The sequence below is a fragment of the Epinephelus moara genome, chromosome 12 (assembly GCF_006386435.1).
Source record: "Epinephelus moara isolate mb chromosome 12, YSFRI_EMoa_1.0, whole genome shotgun sequence".
Classification (NCBI taxonomy): Eukaryota; Metazoa; Chordata; class Actinopteri; order Perciformes; family Serranidae; genus Epinephelus; species Epinephelus moara.
Genome location: NC_065517.1, coordinates 31,492,525 through 31,512,143, shown reverse-complemented (window position 1 = coordinate 31,512,143; position 19,619 = coordinate 31,492,525). Strand labels below are relative to the sequence as shown.

Sequence of the window (19,619 nt, the reverse complement as noted above, 5' to 3'; positions counted from 1 at the left end):
AAGCCATGAATTTGCCGTTATTGAGCGGTTAGGTACATTTTCCAAACGCGGTCCCGTCATATATTTGTCCGCTGCCGCCCGCCGTAGACCCTTGACAGCTAGTTCAAGTAGGTAAATATGGCTGAAGAAAGCCTGATTGAAGGCGAAGATGAAAACATTTTGTACGATTTACTTGTCATTACTGAATGGCCGCCCGAGACGGACACTCAGGTTAGTCAAAGGTCTATTTTCAGTCGTTTTCATTTCAGTGTGTTGGTCTCTAGTTGAACATTTATTAGTAAAAACGACCCCCGAAAGTCAACTCCTATCAGTTGCATGGGGTTAGCCGCTCAGAGCCACGTAGCATGAACACACACTGCTAGCTAAACCCTCATATTCTCATTTCACACTGACATATGGTGTCGTTTTCATTTTTGGTCAAAATCAATTTGGTTTAGCAGTTAAGTTCCATTCATGAAGCAGCATTTATATTTCGCTACATTCAGCTAGTTATATCATAAATCTATGTGATTGTTAGTGTAACTTTGGCGCTGTCATGCATAAATTAAGTTACCCTGGCAACCAGAGGAAAGATTACCCATGGCACCTTAATTTGAAGCTCAGTGTTAACATATTTTAAGTGGTGATAACACAACTGATAAGCTCACCTGTCACTTTCTAACGTTTGCAGTTGCGAGGGAACAAGGAGCACAACACCTCACTGATTGCAAAAGCAGTGACAGGTAGGTTCTGATTTTATTGCCTAGCTGTGATACTCATGCCAAAAATAAAAATTCAACACCTGACCATGACCTTTTACAAATGGTGTGTGTTCACTGTTAAAATTAGCAGTCAGCTCATAAGTGTGCAAAACATCATCCTTTATATACAGTAAGTCTTGGTGGAGTTTAATTCCACCAGAAAACAGTGCAGGACTGGTGCTAAGTATTGTTGCCAGTTGCTGGAAAATAGTAAGGATGCAGGAAATTGGATGATATCTGATATGCCAATATGTAACAACTCATTCGACCAACAACTGATACCGATATTACCTAATTTAGTGATCTCTTTTGTAGTGGAATTAACATCATATTATGCATGTATACTCTTATCGTGATGGCCCACCAACAGATTTGAGATATGAAACAAATACAAAACCTTTCAATTTACAGAATATTCATTCATTGTGCAAAATACCAATGCCAATACTGATGATGTGCCTATATCATCGTGCATCCCGAGAAAATTGAGTTTAGTCTGTATGTGTTAAAGGAAAGACAACATCATTATATTGACCGTAATCTGAATTAAAGAAAAGATGTACATCATATCACAGTCCTCAGTATGCAAGATATCTAATTATGTTGTACATGATACATCAGATATGCACGTTTGCTTGGTCAGAGTTTGTTGACATTAATATTAAATTAAAATCAAAATCATAATACCACACCACAAATTAGATTTTTCCCAAATTCTACAGTAGGAGGTGCCAGAATCACTGATGAACATTATTACTGGCCCTGAAAGGTGCTGCAGTTTGGTGCAGTTATACGTCCTTTGCCTGGATCGGGGTAAAGAGACTGATTTCCAGGTTCTACACTGGTGCTCTCAGAGGTGGGCAGAGGGGTGGCCGCCCCCTTGGTGCCCCCATGTTTTAAAAAAAATCAGCAAAAGTGCCCCAAAGGTAGATAAAATAATGATATAGTGCCTTATAGGGTGCCCCTCCAGTTGAGATAATGTGATAAAGTGCCCTCTAGGGTGCCTTTCCATTAGAGAAAATGTGATAAGGTCCCTGTAGGGCAGTGATTCCTAAACGTCTTCCTTAGGGGACCCCTTTTCTATTGTTGAGTAAACTGACAACCCTTGGATATTTCATATTATATTCAATGTATAACAATAACAGTAAAGACCAACTGATGAACTAAACAAATGACCCAAATAGTGAACGCAGTAACTGCAGGGTGTTTGTGTAAAATAAGCAAGTTGGATGAATTTTTTTTTAATTATTTCTTGTGAATTTTGCATCAGAGATGAGTTTACCTGATGTTTTTAGTAAGTTTTCATACAATTCTCAGTTTGTGTTATGTATTTTTTTTTTTAAGTTTTAACAACCATACATACATAATACGTTTCCTCCTCATGCTTGGCTGTTGTTCTATTAGTTTTAATTGTGTACTTTTCTGATGCAGGAAGAGGCTATTTAGCAGAGAGTAAAGTCTCCATGAATACAGCTTGTTTTCAGATCTTCACTGTGCCCTTACCTTGTGAGATTTTGTCAAAGTTTATATCTTGGATAATGATCTAAACTTTAAGAGTAACAATTTCATTTAGATTTTTTCCTACAGAAATGAATGAAATGCTGAGACATAGGCCTCCTGTAAATTTTTAAAAAAGTTTTCTTACCCCCCATGAACCTTTGGCGACCCCTAGTGGGGAACCAGTGCTCCAGGGTGCCCTGTCAGTGGAGACAAAGTGATGAAATGACCACGAGGGAGACTTTAAAATGGAGAAAACATGATGCAGTTCAATACAGGCTGCCCAAATGCTAGAAACCTTTCTGTGCACTGGTGCCCTTTTTTTAAAATTTTTTATTGCCCCTGCCCCTGCCCCTCAGACAGCCTGAGTCCCCCACTGAGGTCCTATATGTCCTTTACTGCAGTTTCTGATCTGAATTTAGGCTGTGACATGCATTATCACACAGTTATTGTTGTTATGCTTACTGTCTGTGATACATTTCTTACAGGGCCTTTCCGCTTAATCTTACACTACTTGTGGTACAGGTAAGTTCATCATTATTATTCTGACAGGTACACATGACCATTTTAGCACCAGTGCAGAGGACTGACATGCCACAGGAAGCTGTGATTCATGGTGCTTATTAGTGGTGTGATTTTTAGAACAGAGGTGTGTGGTTTAAATGCTTGACTACATCACATTATAAGCACAGTTATTACTTTTAATTTCTGCTGGCAAGCTTATATTTAAGTTACCCGCCTTATGAGTGCAGAAATAGGAGTGCATTTTTCAGGCACAGACGAAGGAAATATCATTTAAGTACCAGTACTAATGTGCGACAAAACAACTTAAAATTGTACACAGTAATCACTCTGTTTTAATGCTAATGATGGGTATAGTGCTGTGTCACTGTGGCAGCACTTACGCTGAGCTATTTGAAAAGGAAATAGATCTGGCACTCTTACTTTTCTTTTCTAAATGATCAGATGTAACCTTGTTCGATTCAATTAGAGACACATTAGCTAGTTTATCACTTGACGTAAACAGGCCTGTGCTTTTAGATTCAACCTGGAATCAAAATATTTGTAAGTAACAGCTCTAACTAGTTCCCTCAATGCAAATCCTTTACCCTAGGTTTATTTTGCTGCATGCTTGCACAAGCTATAATTGAGGAAACATAACAATTAAAGCTAAAACAAATACACTTTTGTCCTAGAAATGACTCTGCCTGCTATAGTGTATTAAATATGATATTATACGAGGGCATTGGTGTCTTATTTTCTCCCTAATTCAGATTAAAATTAAAGTTTATATATATCTCTTTGCCACAGACATGCACAGGACCACGCTCTGACAGCGACCCTACCAGGCTCTGTTGATCCATATTTCCTGAAAGCCTCATAGATGCAATCTTGTACTCAAGATGTATATTTGTTTACACGCGGCTCGTACTGCACAGTATCTGTTAGAACCTGTTAACAGATGGCTCGGTGTGGCCAGCAGTGGATTCCGTAATGCTCCAGCACCAAGGCCTGCTTATCCGCTCAGCAGGTGGTTAGCCAGCACCATCAATAACCTCGTTAAATATTTAAGAACTCCTCTAGCCATACTCGTCTCTTAGATCTCCCTCTTTTTTTGGAGATGAGAAAGGATCAGGGTTTTTATTAGAAATTACCAAAGAGAGTAAACAGACTGTCCTCCGCATGCTGTGAAATTTACATTTTCAACAGAGGCAACTGGCGATTTTACTCTAGGCCCTAAAACCAAATAGTACAATACAATAATGCAATGATAATGAACTTTTAGAAGCATTTTTAAGCAGGTAAGATAGTAAGAATCAAATTTAGTAAAGCAACAAATCAAAACAATCCAGAAACGTCAGAAATGGCAGTTTACACACTCTCCACATATGTGTGCATCTGGAAAAGGTGATTTGCAGTTCTGATGAACGTGAAATATCCCAGCTGTCAGTGGAAATTATTCCTTGAACCAAAAATGTGCCCTTCAGATCAAAATTTGTTTAACAGTTTAAAATGTGTGCATTAAGTTATCACCAAGTTAAAAAATAAATAAATAAATAAACAAATAAATAAGACTGATTTAATGGCCATTTAATTTTTATTAATTTTATTAAAATATAATTAATTCAATTGTAAATTGAATTAAATATACTTTAACTTGATTTATTATAATTTTTAATGTAATTTCTATTTAATTTCATTACAAATAAATTCAATTTAGGTTTGATTTAAATGAAATATAATTTTATTGAAATTGTTTGATTAAAAATTGTAATTAAATAATCCAATTAGATTAAAATAATCCAATTCCAGTACATCAAAATTGACAGTAAATTAAAGGGACAGTTCACCACAGAATCCATTTTTTAATTTTTTCCCCCCTGTTACATTTAGTGCTAAAAAATCTATATAAAAATATTTATACTTTTATAGGTTGTGAAAAATCAGCTGTAACAGGACCCTAAAGTCACTCCAGTTCACCCCAAAATCAAAAATACATATTTTCCCTCTTACCTAGATTGTTTTGGTGTGAGTTGCAGAGTGTTGGAGATATCAGCCGTAGAGATGTCTGCCTTCTCTCCAATATAATGGAACTAGAGGGCACTCAGCTTGTGGTGCTCAAAGCGCTAAAAATATTTTGTAAAACTCAACAGCAATGTCTCTTTCCAGAAATCATGACCTGGTTACTCAAGATAATCCACAGACCTTGTTGTGAGCAGTTTCATGTAGGAACTATTTTCTTTCTACAAAACTACACCCACCAATGGTATCGCAGCACAGAGGGAAGCGTACATCTACTGCTAGCTCACCTAGCACCACTGAGCTAGCTAACATTACAGCTCAGCTGAGGACAACGACATTAATGCTTACATCTCACGTTGTCACAAGCATGAGCCTTTTGTCCATGAGTAGATGCATGCTTCCTTCTGCACAGTGATACAGTTGGTGGGTGTCGTTTGGTGGAAAGAAAATAGTTCCTACATGAAACTGATCCCAACATTATTATCTTGAGTATTTAGGTCATGATTTCTGGGAAGAGACATTGCTGTTGAGTTTTTTAATGTATTATTTGGCACTTTGAGCACCACAAGCTGAGTGCCATCTAGTTCCATTATACTGGAGAGAAGGCAGACATCTCTACGGCTGATATCTCCAACACTCTGCAACTCACACCAAAACAATCTAGACTCATAAACGGCACTACAGGTAAGAGGAAAAATATGCACTTTTGATTTTTGGTTGAACTGTCCCTTTAATTTATTGGATTTTTTGATTAACTTGAATTAGATTTGTTATTTAATTTGATTATTAAATTTAATTACACTTTCAACAATGTAACTTAAAGTGAAATTTAGTTTATTTTTAATTTTTAATTTAACGTTTCATTCAAATAAGAGTTTGACTTAATTTAATTGAAATTTTTAAGATATATTCCAGCTCTCCTTTTTACTTATGAATATTTTCCTCTCACATTCAGTCTCTCAGTAAAAGTTTCTCTCAGCAGCTTTGTGAAAACTTCTTAAATGGAAACTCTCTGCCAGGAACTGTTAGCCACATTTAGAAGCACTTCTAGTAAGTGGGTACACTTAGTGAATACTATTAATGTGTTCATTTGTGACTGCTTTGTTTGTGTGATTCTGTAAACCTCAGCCCCTCCAGCTCGTCTCTGCCTCTTGGTCTTGTCCGCCTGGCAAACAAGCAGATCAACTGGCAGCTGGTGCTTGCAAGGTACACACACACACACACACACACACACACACACACACGCACTTTGTGATCAATACCTGAATGTGGGCTACTTTGTTGCTGACATGCACTAAGCCTTCCTCTCCTCTGGCTTCCTCTCCCTTTGCGTTCCCCCTCAACCAATCATTTAATTGTTCTCATTACAGCAGACGAACCAAGTAGAAAGGCTGTTTTTAATTGGCTATTGATTCCACCATGTAAGACAGTGTTAAGCGTGGTCAAATGATGCTGCGGATGTCCATTAGTTTGATGTGCTTGATCCCTCCATTTCGTTTCTGTCTGCCCTTAAATCTCTCTCCCTCATTTCATTCCCTCTGAAACTATCTTTGCTCTGTTTAATGTCCCCAATTATTATTGTTCCTCCTCTCTATAAGCCGTCCAATGCAGGCTCTTATTCCAGACTTTATCTCCCATCCAAACTGCCCCTTTAGATACACACACATAGTCTTATCTCTCTTAATCACCTCAGATGGTCTTCATTTCATCCCCTAACTTTTAAAATCTTGCTCACAATGACATTTGTCCACCTTTTCCACTTCTCTCACCCTCTGCTCTCTTTGTGTTGTCTCTCATTTCTTTCTTCCTCTTGTTCATTCCTGACTGTTCTCTTGTTCTCTCCACAGTAATGGCAAACTGTTGGCAGTGGTTCAGGACCAGTGTGTGGAGATTAGGTAATTATTGAACTCCGTCCCGCTGTTTGAGGCGCTCTGTCAGTGTGTGCGGAGTGATAGAGAGGCTTTTAATTAATGGGGTGGTTTATTACATCTCCCTTAAAAAGAGCTGCAGTGTCAGCTTGTATAAATAATTAAGTTTTCTGTCTAGGCATCAATACAATCAGTAAAAATATTTGAAAAGTATCTTCATGCTGTGCTTTCTGATATTGGAAGTGGGCAAAGGCAGCAGAGACTTACTTCCATGTACTTGCCAGTCGGTAAAAACATAAAACAGTAGAAGGTAAAAATGATTTTCACAAAGTCTCTCCAAAACCTGACAAAGACTAAAATCAGTCTGTTACATGACATTAGAGAAAATCGGTGTGTTAGTCCGACTGAAATCATACTAAATAGAATTTCTCAAAGTCGGGCTAACACACCCAGATAATGCGACTAGGAGTCGAATTACTCCTGCATGTATACAGTCAGTCAGACCCAAACTGGCCGAGGTGCTCTGCACATGCTCCACAGTTTCCGCCCTGGGCTTTGACCCAAAAGTCGAAAGCATTAAATACACAACAGAAGAAGAAGCCAGTAACAACATGGAGAAATCTTCATCCAGAGCTGTACACTTTTTGACGGACGAAATGTACAGAGCTGTGAAGTTGGCCACCATGGTGCCAGTTAGCTGCTTGCTAACAGTAGCCAACCTGTTTGTCGATTGTTTGGTCTGTGATGTAATAGGTCAACCAGAAAAAGGTCCAATACTAACAAGCTGAAAGGGGGCATATCGCCACCTATTGTATCGGAGTCAGACATACTTCGGTCAATAAATGGATTCCCCTTCCGTCCTTGTATACATGGACAAGGACAGTAGTCCAATTAAATGGTCTAGTCGAGCTATAACTGTAGCTCAGCTTAACTCTACATGTAAACGTACTGACTGATTGATGTGAGTGCTGACATATTTTCATCAAGACATTGCAATATTTTAGCATATTAGTGTTACCCAAGTACTCAAAATCAGCTACATTATTTTCATGTTAACTCAAGTTTTCATTATTATCTATTGAAACAAGTTTCTGTTTGGATGTTATTATAATATTGACTCTCAATGGGAGGTACTTAACAGAGTAACTAAACCCCCAAACCACTTCTCTTCAACTGAAAAGCACGTATACGGGCATTTAGTAGTGTTTTCGATAGATTGAGTTCTAAATCTTGACATTTGAGTGCAAAGTATTTGAATTCAATGTCTTGTGTTATAAATATGCATAGCACCTGCCTCCTCTAAATTTCCAAGATACCAATCAAGTGAGTACATGCGGGATGTGCTGGTACCCAAAAGCCGAGTCTGATCCACAAGGGGGCCTCCTTAGATTAGACTTGTCTCTGACCTGTAAAGGCATGGATACAGGACCTCTGGGGTGTCCTGTGGTGTCTGACACCAGGGCATTGGCGGCAGATTCTTTTATACCTCGTTTCCACTTAGGTATGTGTACATAGACAAGTCGACCAGAGGGCCATTCAGTCCTGGGAATCTCTGTGATATCCGGTGTGCAAAACTCCTCCCCTCTGTTATATTTCGGTCCGGAATTTGCCTCGAGCACATTAAAAAGATTTAACTTTTGCTGTGGATCTTGGAGACACCGTATGACAGTATGCTAGCTTAGCTAACAGGCTGCTAACTAGCTAACAGGCTAGAATCTTCAATTCAGTTGCCTGTGTTGATTGTCTAGTGAGTTTGTATGATTAAGAAGAACTTGTTTAAATAGTTTAGGATGCAAGAGTGCAGGCATATGACCCATTCAGCCGTTCATACCCCTTTTTTGAAATATTTCGCGAAATATGCTACGTACCTGGCAGACCAACATCTTCACTTACTTGTTGCCATTCAAAATTTTGGTCCTGCTTTTGTCCCGGTAATGTTCCAAGTGCATATTCCAAACTACTGGATGGCGAAAAGCGAACAAAATTAGCCTCTCCCCATGGCTAGAGGTAGTTTCTATGAGGTTTCTATCCACTGAGGACACTAAGACATCATCCGCATATTTACGGATCTATGGACACTAGTCACATACCTAAGTTCTGGTCCTGTGGGTTGTGAGGTAGGGTACCAGGACATTGCATGGATGCTTGATCTGATTGGTATCTGGAGAATTTGGAGACCACGTTCTCTTAGTCACGTTCCTGGAGACATACCTGAACAATTTTTGCAGTTTGGCATGGCACATTGTCCTGCTGGGGGGGACCATTGCCACGAGGGAGGGTACAGTGTTTGGGGTGGGTAGAGTGTGTCAGGTGGCGTCCGCATGCATGTCAGGAGGCAAGGTTTCCCAGCAGAACACTGCATTGTAACAAGATGATCAATGTTATTCACTTCATCTGTCAGTGGTTTTGATGTTTTGGCTTATTGGTTTATATAATGTTAAGGATGCATTGATTGCGTTTGATTGCGCCACGGTTTAACTTCATTTCTCAAGGGTAATGTCAGAGAACTGGAACCAAGTCTCGCTGCCTTTGCATACTTCTGCTCTCTGAATGCACAGCATGAAAAGCCCCTGTTTAGCATACCTTTTGTAGCACTTCAGGCAACTTAAAAATAACACAAGCAAATTGAAAATACCAGCGCTGCCCAAATGTTTCATTTGTGTGTGTGTGTGTGTGTGTGTGTGTGAGAGAGAGAGAGAGGGATAGAGAAAGAGACCAAAGCATACATACACATGAGTATGATTGTGCTCATTTTGAGTGGTTGTAATTATTTTCAGACACAAATCCAATTTCCCCTGTACACAGAGAAAATGTGCTCACTCAGCAACGTGCTCCATCGACACAATGTGGTGATTTAAATGGAACAAAATTGAAATGAAAATCAATAGCAATGAAGCAGGTATACAAATATGTCTTGCTCTCCAGAGGCTAACAAGCGGCAAGTTCAACTGAAAATGAAGCTTCGGCTCTCGAGGACTGTTTTCCTGTTGACCCTCTGCGTAATTGGAAGTCTTTTACATGCACACGTCGTTATGTAAAAACCTGTCTCTGTTCTTCGCTGCACTCAGGATTGTGTTGGGGTTGACCCACTGTAATCGAGAGCAATCAAGTCTCTCCTCTTAAGCCTCAGCTTGATATTGCGAGCTCCTGCGTTGTCCTTTGTTTGCACCACTGTTGTTTAATCACAGAGTGTTTTATAGCCTTGCTTTATGGCATTTGTTGGTGTGAGTGGGTGTTAAGTCAGCTCAAGGCCTTATCCATTGAGCTCTGTTTAAGAGTCTGTCTAAACACTGCCTACTCTCCGGGCCCTGTCTGCTTGATCCATTGAGCTACTTCATTTGGCAGGCCATCAGTGGTGATTATAACCAACCTTATACTAGGTTGTATACGGCTGAAAGTGTGTGTGGTTGCACCCTTGGGTGTGTGTATCCTTGTCACGCAGTGTAATGCCACTTCTCCTCTGTGTATTTTCTCCTCAGGTCTGTGAGAGATGACTTTGGCTCGGTCATCGGGAAGTGCCAAGGTAAGATCCTCTCAGCTCCCTGTTTTATCAGCCGCACACTGACATGCTAACATGTTTCTAACCTGTAGTCTTCATTTACAGTATCTGTGGTTGTGTTTGTGTGTCTGAGCATGTGTTTGTGCACATGTACTTTGAGTTTGTTTCAAAGAGAATTATCGACCACGGGGGCTAATTGGAATGTGTGAGGGAGACTGTGAACAGCAACACAGATAATCACCCTCATCCCCTACACTGCCACTCATTAAACGCAGCCTCGTAGTGGCTGATAAAAATAAATCGCCTCTATTGTTTGATTAGCTATTAAAATGGCCCGCTGCACTGGATTTAATTGCTCTAAACACAGGGAGGCCCAAACTTTCAGCAAGTAGAGAAGTTTTTAACCAAAAAAAAACTTAGATTGTGTGCGACATTCAGAGCACAACTTATGATTCAGTCTGGGTCAGATTGCCTGCACACGGCTCTCAATATGGAGGTGGCTGAGCTAGCAGCTAGCAGCTAACGGTGCTAACAGCACAAACAGCACTAGCAACGGCAGTGCTGAAAGAGCTAAGGCCCCGATCAGACAGGGTATATTTTAGCAGCCTGGGGCGGCTTTTTATAATGGTTTTCAATGAGAATGGACCAATGCGCTCACAGCTTTTGCGTTGTTGAGCATCTCAAGTTTTTCCACTCTACAGGGCTCCCACGGTCATGGAAAACCTGGAGAAGTCACATTTCTCAGGCCTGGAAAGGTTATGGAATTATTTAAGTTTTGGAAAAGTAACAGAACATTATCGTGAAATAAGTAATCTTCAGTAGATAACCTTCCATGTTATGTAACATTATGGCAAATTGAGTTTCTGTAGCTGTCGACATAACCGAGCTCTAATATGGGTCGATGTGTGACGTTTTGTTTACCATCACGTTTGTTTCCTCATTTTTCCCTGCATAATTTCAGCTAGCCGAAATGTTTGAATAGAGTTTTAATTTTATATGTTTATAAAAATCTTTGTCAAGAAAATATATATATAATGGTTCCTTGAAAAGTCATGGAAAGTTTTTGAAATTATGTGCATGAAGATGTGTGGTTATCCTGACTCTATACGCCTTGAGTTTTTTGCAGGAGAGCCTTGAACACCTTGGGCTGAAAAAGCTTTCACTCAGAGTGGAAAAAGTGCCCGACATCTTGGTCGTTTTTTCCCATTGTCCAATCAGATAACTTGAGAGGAGGGCCCTCTGTGGTGATGCTAACAACAAGCTAGCAGAGCACTGCACGTGGTTTTGTGTTAAGCTAACTGTAGCTCACTTTCAGCTTTGTCCTAGGCAAGCTGCAAGACATACCTGATCAAACTGTAGTCTCAATTTACTTTGTAACATTTTACCAAGCATAATTTGGCATGAAGATTGACTGCAGATTCTCTAAATGTCCCCGAATCTTCCTAAAATGAGCTTTGAACCAGTCATCATGTAGGTAAAGCTTTTCGACCAGCTGGTGGCACTCCCCGTGATTTCTCCACAGAGCTCCGTTTCTGTGTCCGACGTACGATTTGGGAACAGCCTCTTACACTCAGTCAGAGCCAGAGCAGGTGCCCTGAGTCTGTCCATTTTAATGCTGATTTTAAGGTATTTGTGAGTTTGCTTTTCAGCAAGATAGTAGTTAAGCTTAGGACGTGATTCGGTGGTTGCCTATTAACAATTAAAAACAAAGACACAGCATGCTGGAGAAATCATGGCAGGCTTCAACAAAAAAGGCAGAGCGGTTTTAGATCTTTTGTCTCATCAGAAGCTTGAACTTTTTGTTGGCCTTACAGCAGAAAAAAAAATGTTAGCACTGGCAGCCCTCCTTATTCTCTTTCCTGGAATCACTGGCTACAATCCCTAGTGAATATAACATAAGACCTGGAGCTACCAGAAGTCACATTATTAGTTAAATAAAGTCGACCTGTGTGCAATCTAAGAGTCACATGATCTTAGACTATATACACCTGTTCTGAAAGACCCCAGAGTCTGCAGCACTACTGAGCAAGAGGAAGAGGAGAAATCATGGGGAGTACCACCAGCTGGTCCAGCTACGCTCTGTCTGATCAGGGCCTGAGCTCTGCCAGCACTCTTGCTGTTGTTTATAAGCCACCTCCACACTGAGAGCCAGAAAAAATCCACTGCTTAAAGAAAGAAATAACACGTTTGGAGTTCACCAGCGGGCACGTGGGAGACTCTCATATTGACATATTGACGAAGGCTCTCTGATCATATGACACTAAAATTGATCTCTCTGTCCACTCATCAATAAAGCCCAGCTCTGTGAAGTGTGCGGCTTGAAGTGTTCCTGCAAATGGATAGTGGAGTCTCTGCGGTGGAGCTTTCCAGCTCCTTTAGGGTTATCTTTGGTCTCTCTTTTGTCTCTCTGGTTAATGCTCTTCTTGCCTGGTGCATCAGCTTCGGCGGACTATGCTCTCTTGGCAGGTTTGTTGTGGTGCCACATTTTTTCCATTTTGTAATAATGGATTTAATGGTGCTCAAGGGAATGTTCAAAGTTTTAGAATTTTTGTTATAACCCAACCCTGATCTGTGCTTCTCCCGAATTTAATCCCAGATTTGTTAGAGGGCTCCTTGGTCTTCATGGTGCCACTTGCTTTGTGGTACCCATTGCGTAGTGGGGCAGCAAACAGGTGTATGTATACTAAGATTATGTGACACTTGGGGTGTTTTCACATATAGTCCTTTTTAAGCAAACCAAACTCAGTCCTCTTAAAGTGCACCAAAAAGTGGACCGACAGAAAAGGGGCTCAGTTCTCTTTCTGGTCATCTTCAGCTCTGATGGGGCCCTAGACTTCTTTCTGTTCACACTGTAGCCTATATATAATATATATTGACATAATTTAGTTTTTACTTTGACATGGCACTGCAGTGCGGTTATGAAGTCCAGCGCTTTCAGATGAATTTAAAATTGGATGAAAACCTTTGTGTTCCTGTGCTGTAGACGGTCGTCGTTTGATGTATTCTACATTCCACATCTGGAGACGTGCAGTATCTTCCGTGGACCAAACTTAGTCCTCGTCCTGCGTCCTTGCAAGCGTTAAAGGCCAATGTGGTTTAGGCTGTTTTTTCAAGCGTCTAAATACAATGGCAGAGCGCATTGTGGACTGCACCATGGACTTGAAGCGAACCGAACTCAGACCACCTACCAAGATGGTGCTTGTGGAGCATTTAAGTGTCTTTCAGCTCTGGATTAGGTTTTAAGGTCTGCGACACGACTCCAAATGAATGCTAATGTTGCTCTGTGTTAGCTAACCTGTTCACCATTACTACTTAATGAGGTGATTATATGCCAATTTTGTGTTTACAGCTGGTTGTGCCGCCCTCAGGTAGCCAAAAAATAAATGAATGTTGGTTTTGCTTTAGAGCCACTTTGTGTTTCTGACTTTGACACCCCATAGTGGTAACAACAAACACTTTGGCCGACAGCAATGTGCACCAACGCCCAGCAGTCTCCCCCACAGATCCAAGCAGAGGACACCAGATGAATTGGCTCAAAGCAACAACTAGACTGCTGCAACTTTCAGCAGGATTGTTTCACATTTCTACAATCAAAAACAAAGCCAGAAAAAGTTTAAAAGAAAAGAATATGGGGGTGTTTTCTTTTCGAAACACAACAAAAAGTCCACAATGACACTTGTGTGGATTTTGTTAATATTTCTCCACCTCTCACCGTCTTCATTTCTCATTCTCGTCATCTTTCCCTCCCCCTCTCTGTCTGTCTCTTTCTCACACTATATTTGTTCTGCTCCGGCTAGCCGTCATTGTGGGCCGTTGTTCTAATGGTTCATCGTGTGGATAACAGTAGCCCCTGGGCCTGTGTAAAGCCCAGCCTCTCTCCTCTTCTTCATTCCATTTCATCTCTCCTTTTCATTTTACTTTTACTTCATTTCATTTCACGGAGATTTGTCCTAATGGATTTTGCTGTGATCCTGCCTTTAATAGCATTTGCTTTTAATGGAGGGGCGTGCGTGTGTGTGCATTGGCTGCCTCTCATGTGCGTATGCATCCTCGTGCGTGAACGCGTTCGGCGCATCCACACCTGTGTATCACTCTCCGTCTCTTTCACTTTCCACCTCCCCGCTCCTCCCTCTCTGTCTGCTCCTGTTACAGAGGAGTCGTCTCCCACCCCCGTACATAATTCATAAGTGTTGAGCTCTGATAAATGCATCCGTGAGGCTTTAGATAGAAGGCTTCTATTGGGTCGTTGGGTGTAATTCTCCCCAACTTCCGCCCCCGCCATCGCTAGGAGGAGGAGGAAGGGGGGAAAAAAAACAAAAAAACAGGACAGTAGCATCCAATTTTCCAGCTCCCCAAAAAAGCCATCTATGTGGAAATGGAGCCCTCTCAGCCGCAGAACAACACACTGTATACAATTCATAATGGGAGCGAGATAGGAGGGGATGCAGCGTGAGAGTGAAATAGAAAAAACAGATTGAAATAGGAAGCAGAAGAGGCAAAAGAACAAGAAGAGAACAGAGGAGACGCTTGGTACCTATGGCTCTCATAATGGCTCCATGTTCTCGTCTGCTCCTCCTCAGTTGAGAGTCTCAAAGGTGTGTTAAATCGCCTACTTCCTGAGGTGCACTCTGATACTTAGGCCTTAAAATTTGGGGAGCTATTATTTCTCTCAGTGGGTGCTGGATTCATTGTTTCCTTCTCCCTCTCCCCCCGCCCCTCTTTCTCTCATTCTCTTTTCTCTCGATGTCTGTCTCGCCTCCCACTTCTCCCCTTTGTTCTTCATTTAAAATTCTAGTCATACAATATCCGACGCCTCCATTCGTTTGCGGTATTGCCCACCAGGGGTTGCAGCAGCGTTCCTCAGCCAAGAAATTCAATACAATAAACGCCAATAGCGCTGTTATGTGATATCAACAAAAACATAACTTCCTTTTCATAACTTTATTGCTTAGCAGACACAGCACCCGTGGTGGCATATTATGTTTCACACTGTTCTCCGATACAGAAATCTCAGCCTGCACTAAAGGTTGTGTCTAGTAAGTATTCTCAGCTTCCTTGTACCCCCACACACCAAGAGCGTGTTTGCAGAAGAAAAGCCTCCCCCTATTTCCCTCATACTGTTTTAATGTGTCAGATAATCAGGTATTCAAAACAGACTCAGGATCAGAGGCCTGCCAGACTGGCCCAGCTCCTCTATCAGAGGGACGTGTGACAGCGAAGCCTTGAGAAAGTGCCAGCAGGCAGGGATGTGCTTCATCACAGCGATATGGTTACACTCACAGCACTGCTGAGCCAGCAGATTGGTAAAACAGTAGCCTATACTTCAATAAAGCCTGGATTTATGATCTGCGTTCTCCTCCCCCCTTCCTCTCCTCTACTCTCTCCACCTTTCTCTCCCCCTCCCCATCGCGAGCACGCGCCCAAAAGTGTGTGCGTCTTTGAGAGACAATTATTGAGATGTATTACTCCAGCCATCCGTCATAGGTGAATTGGATAGGTCCTCAGACACCCTGTGTTGATGTATGGCATTAGCTTTATCCTTCTTCCCCCATCTATATTCATCATCGGCACACCACAGAACACCAGGGATTATTCACGGAGAGTTCTCTCATCTGGTTGTAAGGTCCAGTGTGTCGGATTTAAGGGGGATACAGGGACACAAATGGAACATCAGTGTTTTCTTTAGTGTGCAATCCCCTTAAAATAATTGTGTTTTCGCTACCTTAGAATGAGCCGTTTATATGTACATAGGGAGCAGGTCCTCGTCCAGGGAGATTGCCAGGTTGCACCGCCGTGTTTCTACAGTAGCCCAAAACAGACAAACCAAACATTAGATCTAGTGGGCCTTTTCTTCTGTAACTTTTGGCCGTGCTGGGTCAAGCCATGCTGCGCCTATTTGCGTTTTCAGTCAGTTTAGACACACCGTGTCACGTCATGCGGTGACAGAGATGGACCTTCTCCAGAGTAGGACCAAAAGCCAGGCCGCCCGCTCTCAAGCAGGTAGTGGTGACGTCTTGCCAACTGCAGCAACCCCAGACGACCCCGCTTCTCCCTCTCAAACAACTCGTGTACGTTGCGAGACTCTACTCACGTCTGTCTGCAGGAAACCAGAGAAATAGGCCTTTTTAAAAGTCTCTGTATGTTCAGCTCTCAGTGCTTTTGTAGCTTCCAATTGAATCTCTGTGGTTTGGAGTTTAGTTTCTCTCCTGCGTCCTGTTTTTACTTTAGATATCTGCTATCTAGACAAGCCATCATGAGATAAAGACACACCTTCAAGTGGGTGGCCCAACCAAACCAAACCAAACCAAACCAAGCCAAGCCAAGCCAAGCCAAGCCAAGCCAAGCCAAACCAAGCCAAGCCAGTCCATGACTGTTGAAAAGGAGTATAGATAGGGCCATTCTCATTTCAATTCAGCCACCATAGTTGGCAACCCCTCTGTCATGAGAGTGTCAGAAAAACACTGTTTTTTTATTGTGAAACTGCTTTAAGGCCTTTGCGCACTGAGCCCTTTTTTTTTGTCTAAAATTGTTGCACGTTTAAAACCGAATACGACCTCAGGAACTTTTGTCCATCATTAAAGTTCTCGGAACAGGTTTGATTTTCTGCATTTTTTTATTTTTTTTTGCATCTGTTAAAGCCTTTGGAGAGTTGTTTGACCAAAAAGTAGCAAAGAAAATGTTGGGAGACGTATACATCCGCAAAAAAATACAGAGGAATGGTGTGCACAGTATCATTTCATAACTCAACAGGTCAGATAGTAATATTCAGATGGATGATGATGACGAGGAGGATGTGGACTGAACACAGACAAAGTGACAGTGTGGAGATAGAGAGGGAGGACGGCCAAATGCAAGACGCAGGCAGAGAGTGGTGACGGCCAGGGAGGTAACTCCAGTGGAGAGAAGCAAGGGAGCAAAAATGTCTTTATTTGGTCTGGAATAGCAACTTTTTAGCAACAAATAGACCAACAAAACTCATAGGAGTTAGTGTGCAAGGTGTCCGTGCATAATTATTCTTTTTTGGGTGACAGATTAAAAAAACATTCAGTGTTTTCACCGGTTTAAATCACTGAGTCTGTTTGTTTTGGAGAGGAAGAGACCTTTGCTGACAGTTCGGCTTCTGGTAAAAACATCCTAAACAATAAACACCAAAGGAATCCTAACCAGGAGTTTCAGCTGGTTGCAGTCTGCACACTGCTCCTTTAATAAGAAACCCTCGACTCTCTGAATCTCTCTCACTCTCTGTCTGTATGAGCTTTCAAGCCTTCTTTTTCTTTCTTCCGCTGCAGTGCCAAAGGATCCAAACCCCCAGTGGAGGAGGGTGGCGTGGAGCCACGACTGCACCCAGCTGGCCTACGCCGACAGCACTGGCACCGTGCGGCTTTTCGACCTCATGGGCAGCGAGCTCTTTGTCATCCCGCCGGTAACAGTGCCAGTCCCTCCTCTTTGACGTCATCGGAAGAACCCCATTCCCCCCTCAAGCTTTCTTTGTGTCTGAAAAGTTTTTTTTCTCTTGAGCATGCATTGACACTAACTAAAAGTGATCAGGCGTACCATATGGAAACTCAGCATTCCCTTGGCTCATATCTTTCTTAGATGATTGGTTCAGATATGTCGTACCCAATGAACATGCTGATTTTGTTTTGTTTAATTTGATAATCAGAGAGAATATAAATTGGGTAAATGCAGCTTGTTATCCTAACTAACTGCCAATATGCTACAGCAGATTAAACTGTATTTGTAACTTTACAGTGACACAGTTTTGAGGATTCAGACATCCATAGTCTCGGCTCCAGAGACCGGTCGGGCCGTGTTCTGTTCTTTCAGTGTAGCGCACATTTACTGGGCCCTTTGAGCTGCCTGTCACCTTTTTTGAAGCACCATGTCCTTGTCAGACACCCTCTGTGCTGCTCGATGTCTGTCATGCCTGCTTTCTTCATCCATTGTCTGCTGCTTCTTCTCATCTCTCTTTCTTCTCCTCCACTTGCTCTTTTCCCCTCCATCTCCATCACCTCCTCTCTTAAATTTTTCACACGTTCTGCTCCCTAGATCCTCCTCTCCCTCCATCCTTTAGCATTCCTCTCATCCCAGCATGTCTGTCTCTCAGAAGCTCTCCTCGGGCTGCCGTTTCAAGTCCGCCGTCACTTTAATGCCCTCTACATGTTATCATTCCTCCATTTCTACCCGTCATTCCTTCCGTTCCTCTATCTGCCCCGTCAGAAGCGCAGACGCTCGTCCTTCTCCCCAGCCACGCTCGTCTCTCCAACTTGGTGATCTTCATTCCTTTAGTGCAGCTCTACTTTGTTATGTATCTACAGTATGTGTCTGCAGCACCACCCCTCCCCCGCTCTGCTCTGCTGTGATGTTTCTCTTGTTTGTCACTGTTAAGTGCACACACCAGTGACTTGCTGCTATTTCTGGAGGAGAGGATAAAAAAACGTCAATTTGACAGAAAGTGTGCACGGATGAAAAAAATTAAAATTTGCTTCCCTGCCTCCCCCATCTCTCTTTCACTTTCTGCGTCTCTTATCTTTTGTTCCCTGCCTTCCCCGTCCCGTCACATTCTTTCTTAATCTTTTTTTTCCGCTGTTATGTTCTTTAACAGTTGCTGCTGATGTGATGTATCTTTGTTGTTCGTCCTTGTAAAAACTTGGTGGGGGCACAAACTGATAGATAATTATACATTTTTTGGTATTTCTTTTGATTTCCTCTGCCATTTACATCAGTCTCTTTCATTCCGCCGCTGACTCTTCCTTCTCATCTCTTTGTCTTGAACCAGGCGGTGAGTTTTCCTGGGGATTTCAGTTGTGCAGTGGCAGGCCTGATCTTCCTGGAGTACACAGCCAGCGCCCAGTGGTCAGCCGAGCTGCTCGTTATCACGTACGGTGGCGGGCTCAAGAGTTACCTCGTCAGGTGAGAGACAAAACCGCCTCACTGAAGCACCTCAAAGTAACAGGGTTCTCAAAGCACCTTCTAATTAGTCATAATATCTTAATTAGAAACCCACAGTGGTTTTATGTCCAGCATTATCTCAGATTAAAACAAATTAGGGCTGTCAAACGATTAATTTTTGTAATTGCGATTAATCACAGACACAGACTTATTACTGCGTATCACTTTTGACTTGTAAACTGAGCTGTCTGGGAGTTTTTTTAAATAGGCCATGAAAAGCGCAGTGGCACGAAGCAGAGAGCCGCTGAGGCAGCCTGACTAGGGTGCATCGAAGGGACAAAATTAGCAGCACACGATTAATGCGATTAAAAGAATATATGGTGTTACGATCGAACCTTCATCGTCTAATTTCCTCTGTAAAACACTGCAATCAACCCTTTGCTAAGCCCCGCCTCTTTGTGATGGTCCAACAAGCTGTCAGAGTAAGCATGGAGCCCACACTGTCACTAACTGCACTCCCTGAAGAAATATTACCATATTTTTGGAGAAATGAAAGAGTGATTCCAGAGAGAAGCAGACAGAGGGGTCTACAGTCTGTGT

General features: G+C 42.0%; 1 protein-coding gene across 1 annotated transcript in view; it reads left to right on the top strand.

Moving 5' to 3' along the window:
* Nucleotides 1-82: 82 nt before the first annotated feature.
* Nucleotides 83-19,619, top strand: part of nbas (NBAS subunit of NRZ tethering complex) — a 281,527-nt gene continuing 261,990 nt past the window's right edge. The window contains exons 1-8 of the mRNA XM_050057998.1: nt 83-210; nt 671-722; nt 2,726-2,762; nt 5,889-5,966; nt 6,608-6,655; nt 10,108-10,151; nt 17,417-17,550; nt 18,907-19,040. Coding sequence (XP_049913955.1) covers nt 118-210; nt 671-722; nt 2,726-2,762; nt 5,889-5,966; nt 6,608-6,655; nt 10,108-10,151; nt 17,417-17,550; nt 18,907-19,040 — 620 coding nt within the window. The 5' untranslated portion in view covers nt 83-117. The remainder of the gene's footprint in view (nt 211-670; nt 723-2,725; nt 2,763-5,888; nt 5,967-6,607; nt 6,656-10,107; nt 10,152-17,416; nt 17,551-18,906; nt 19,041-19,619) is intronic.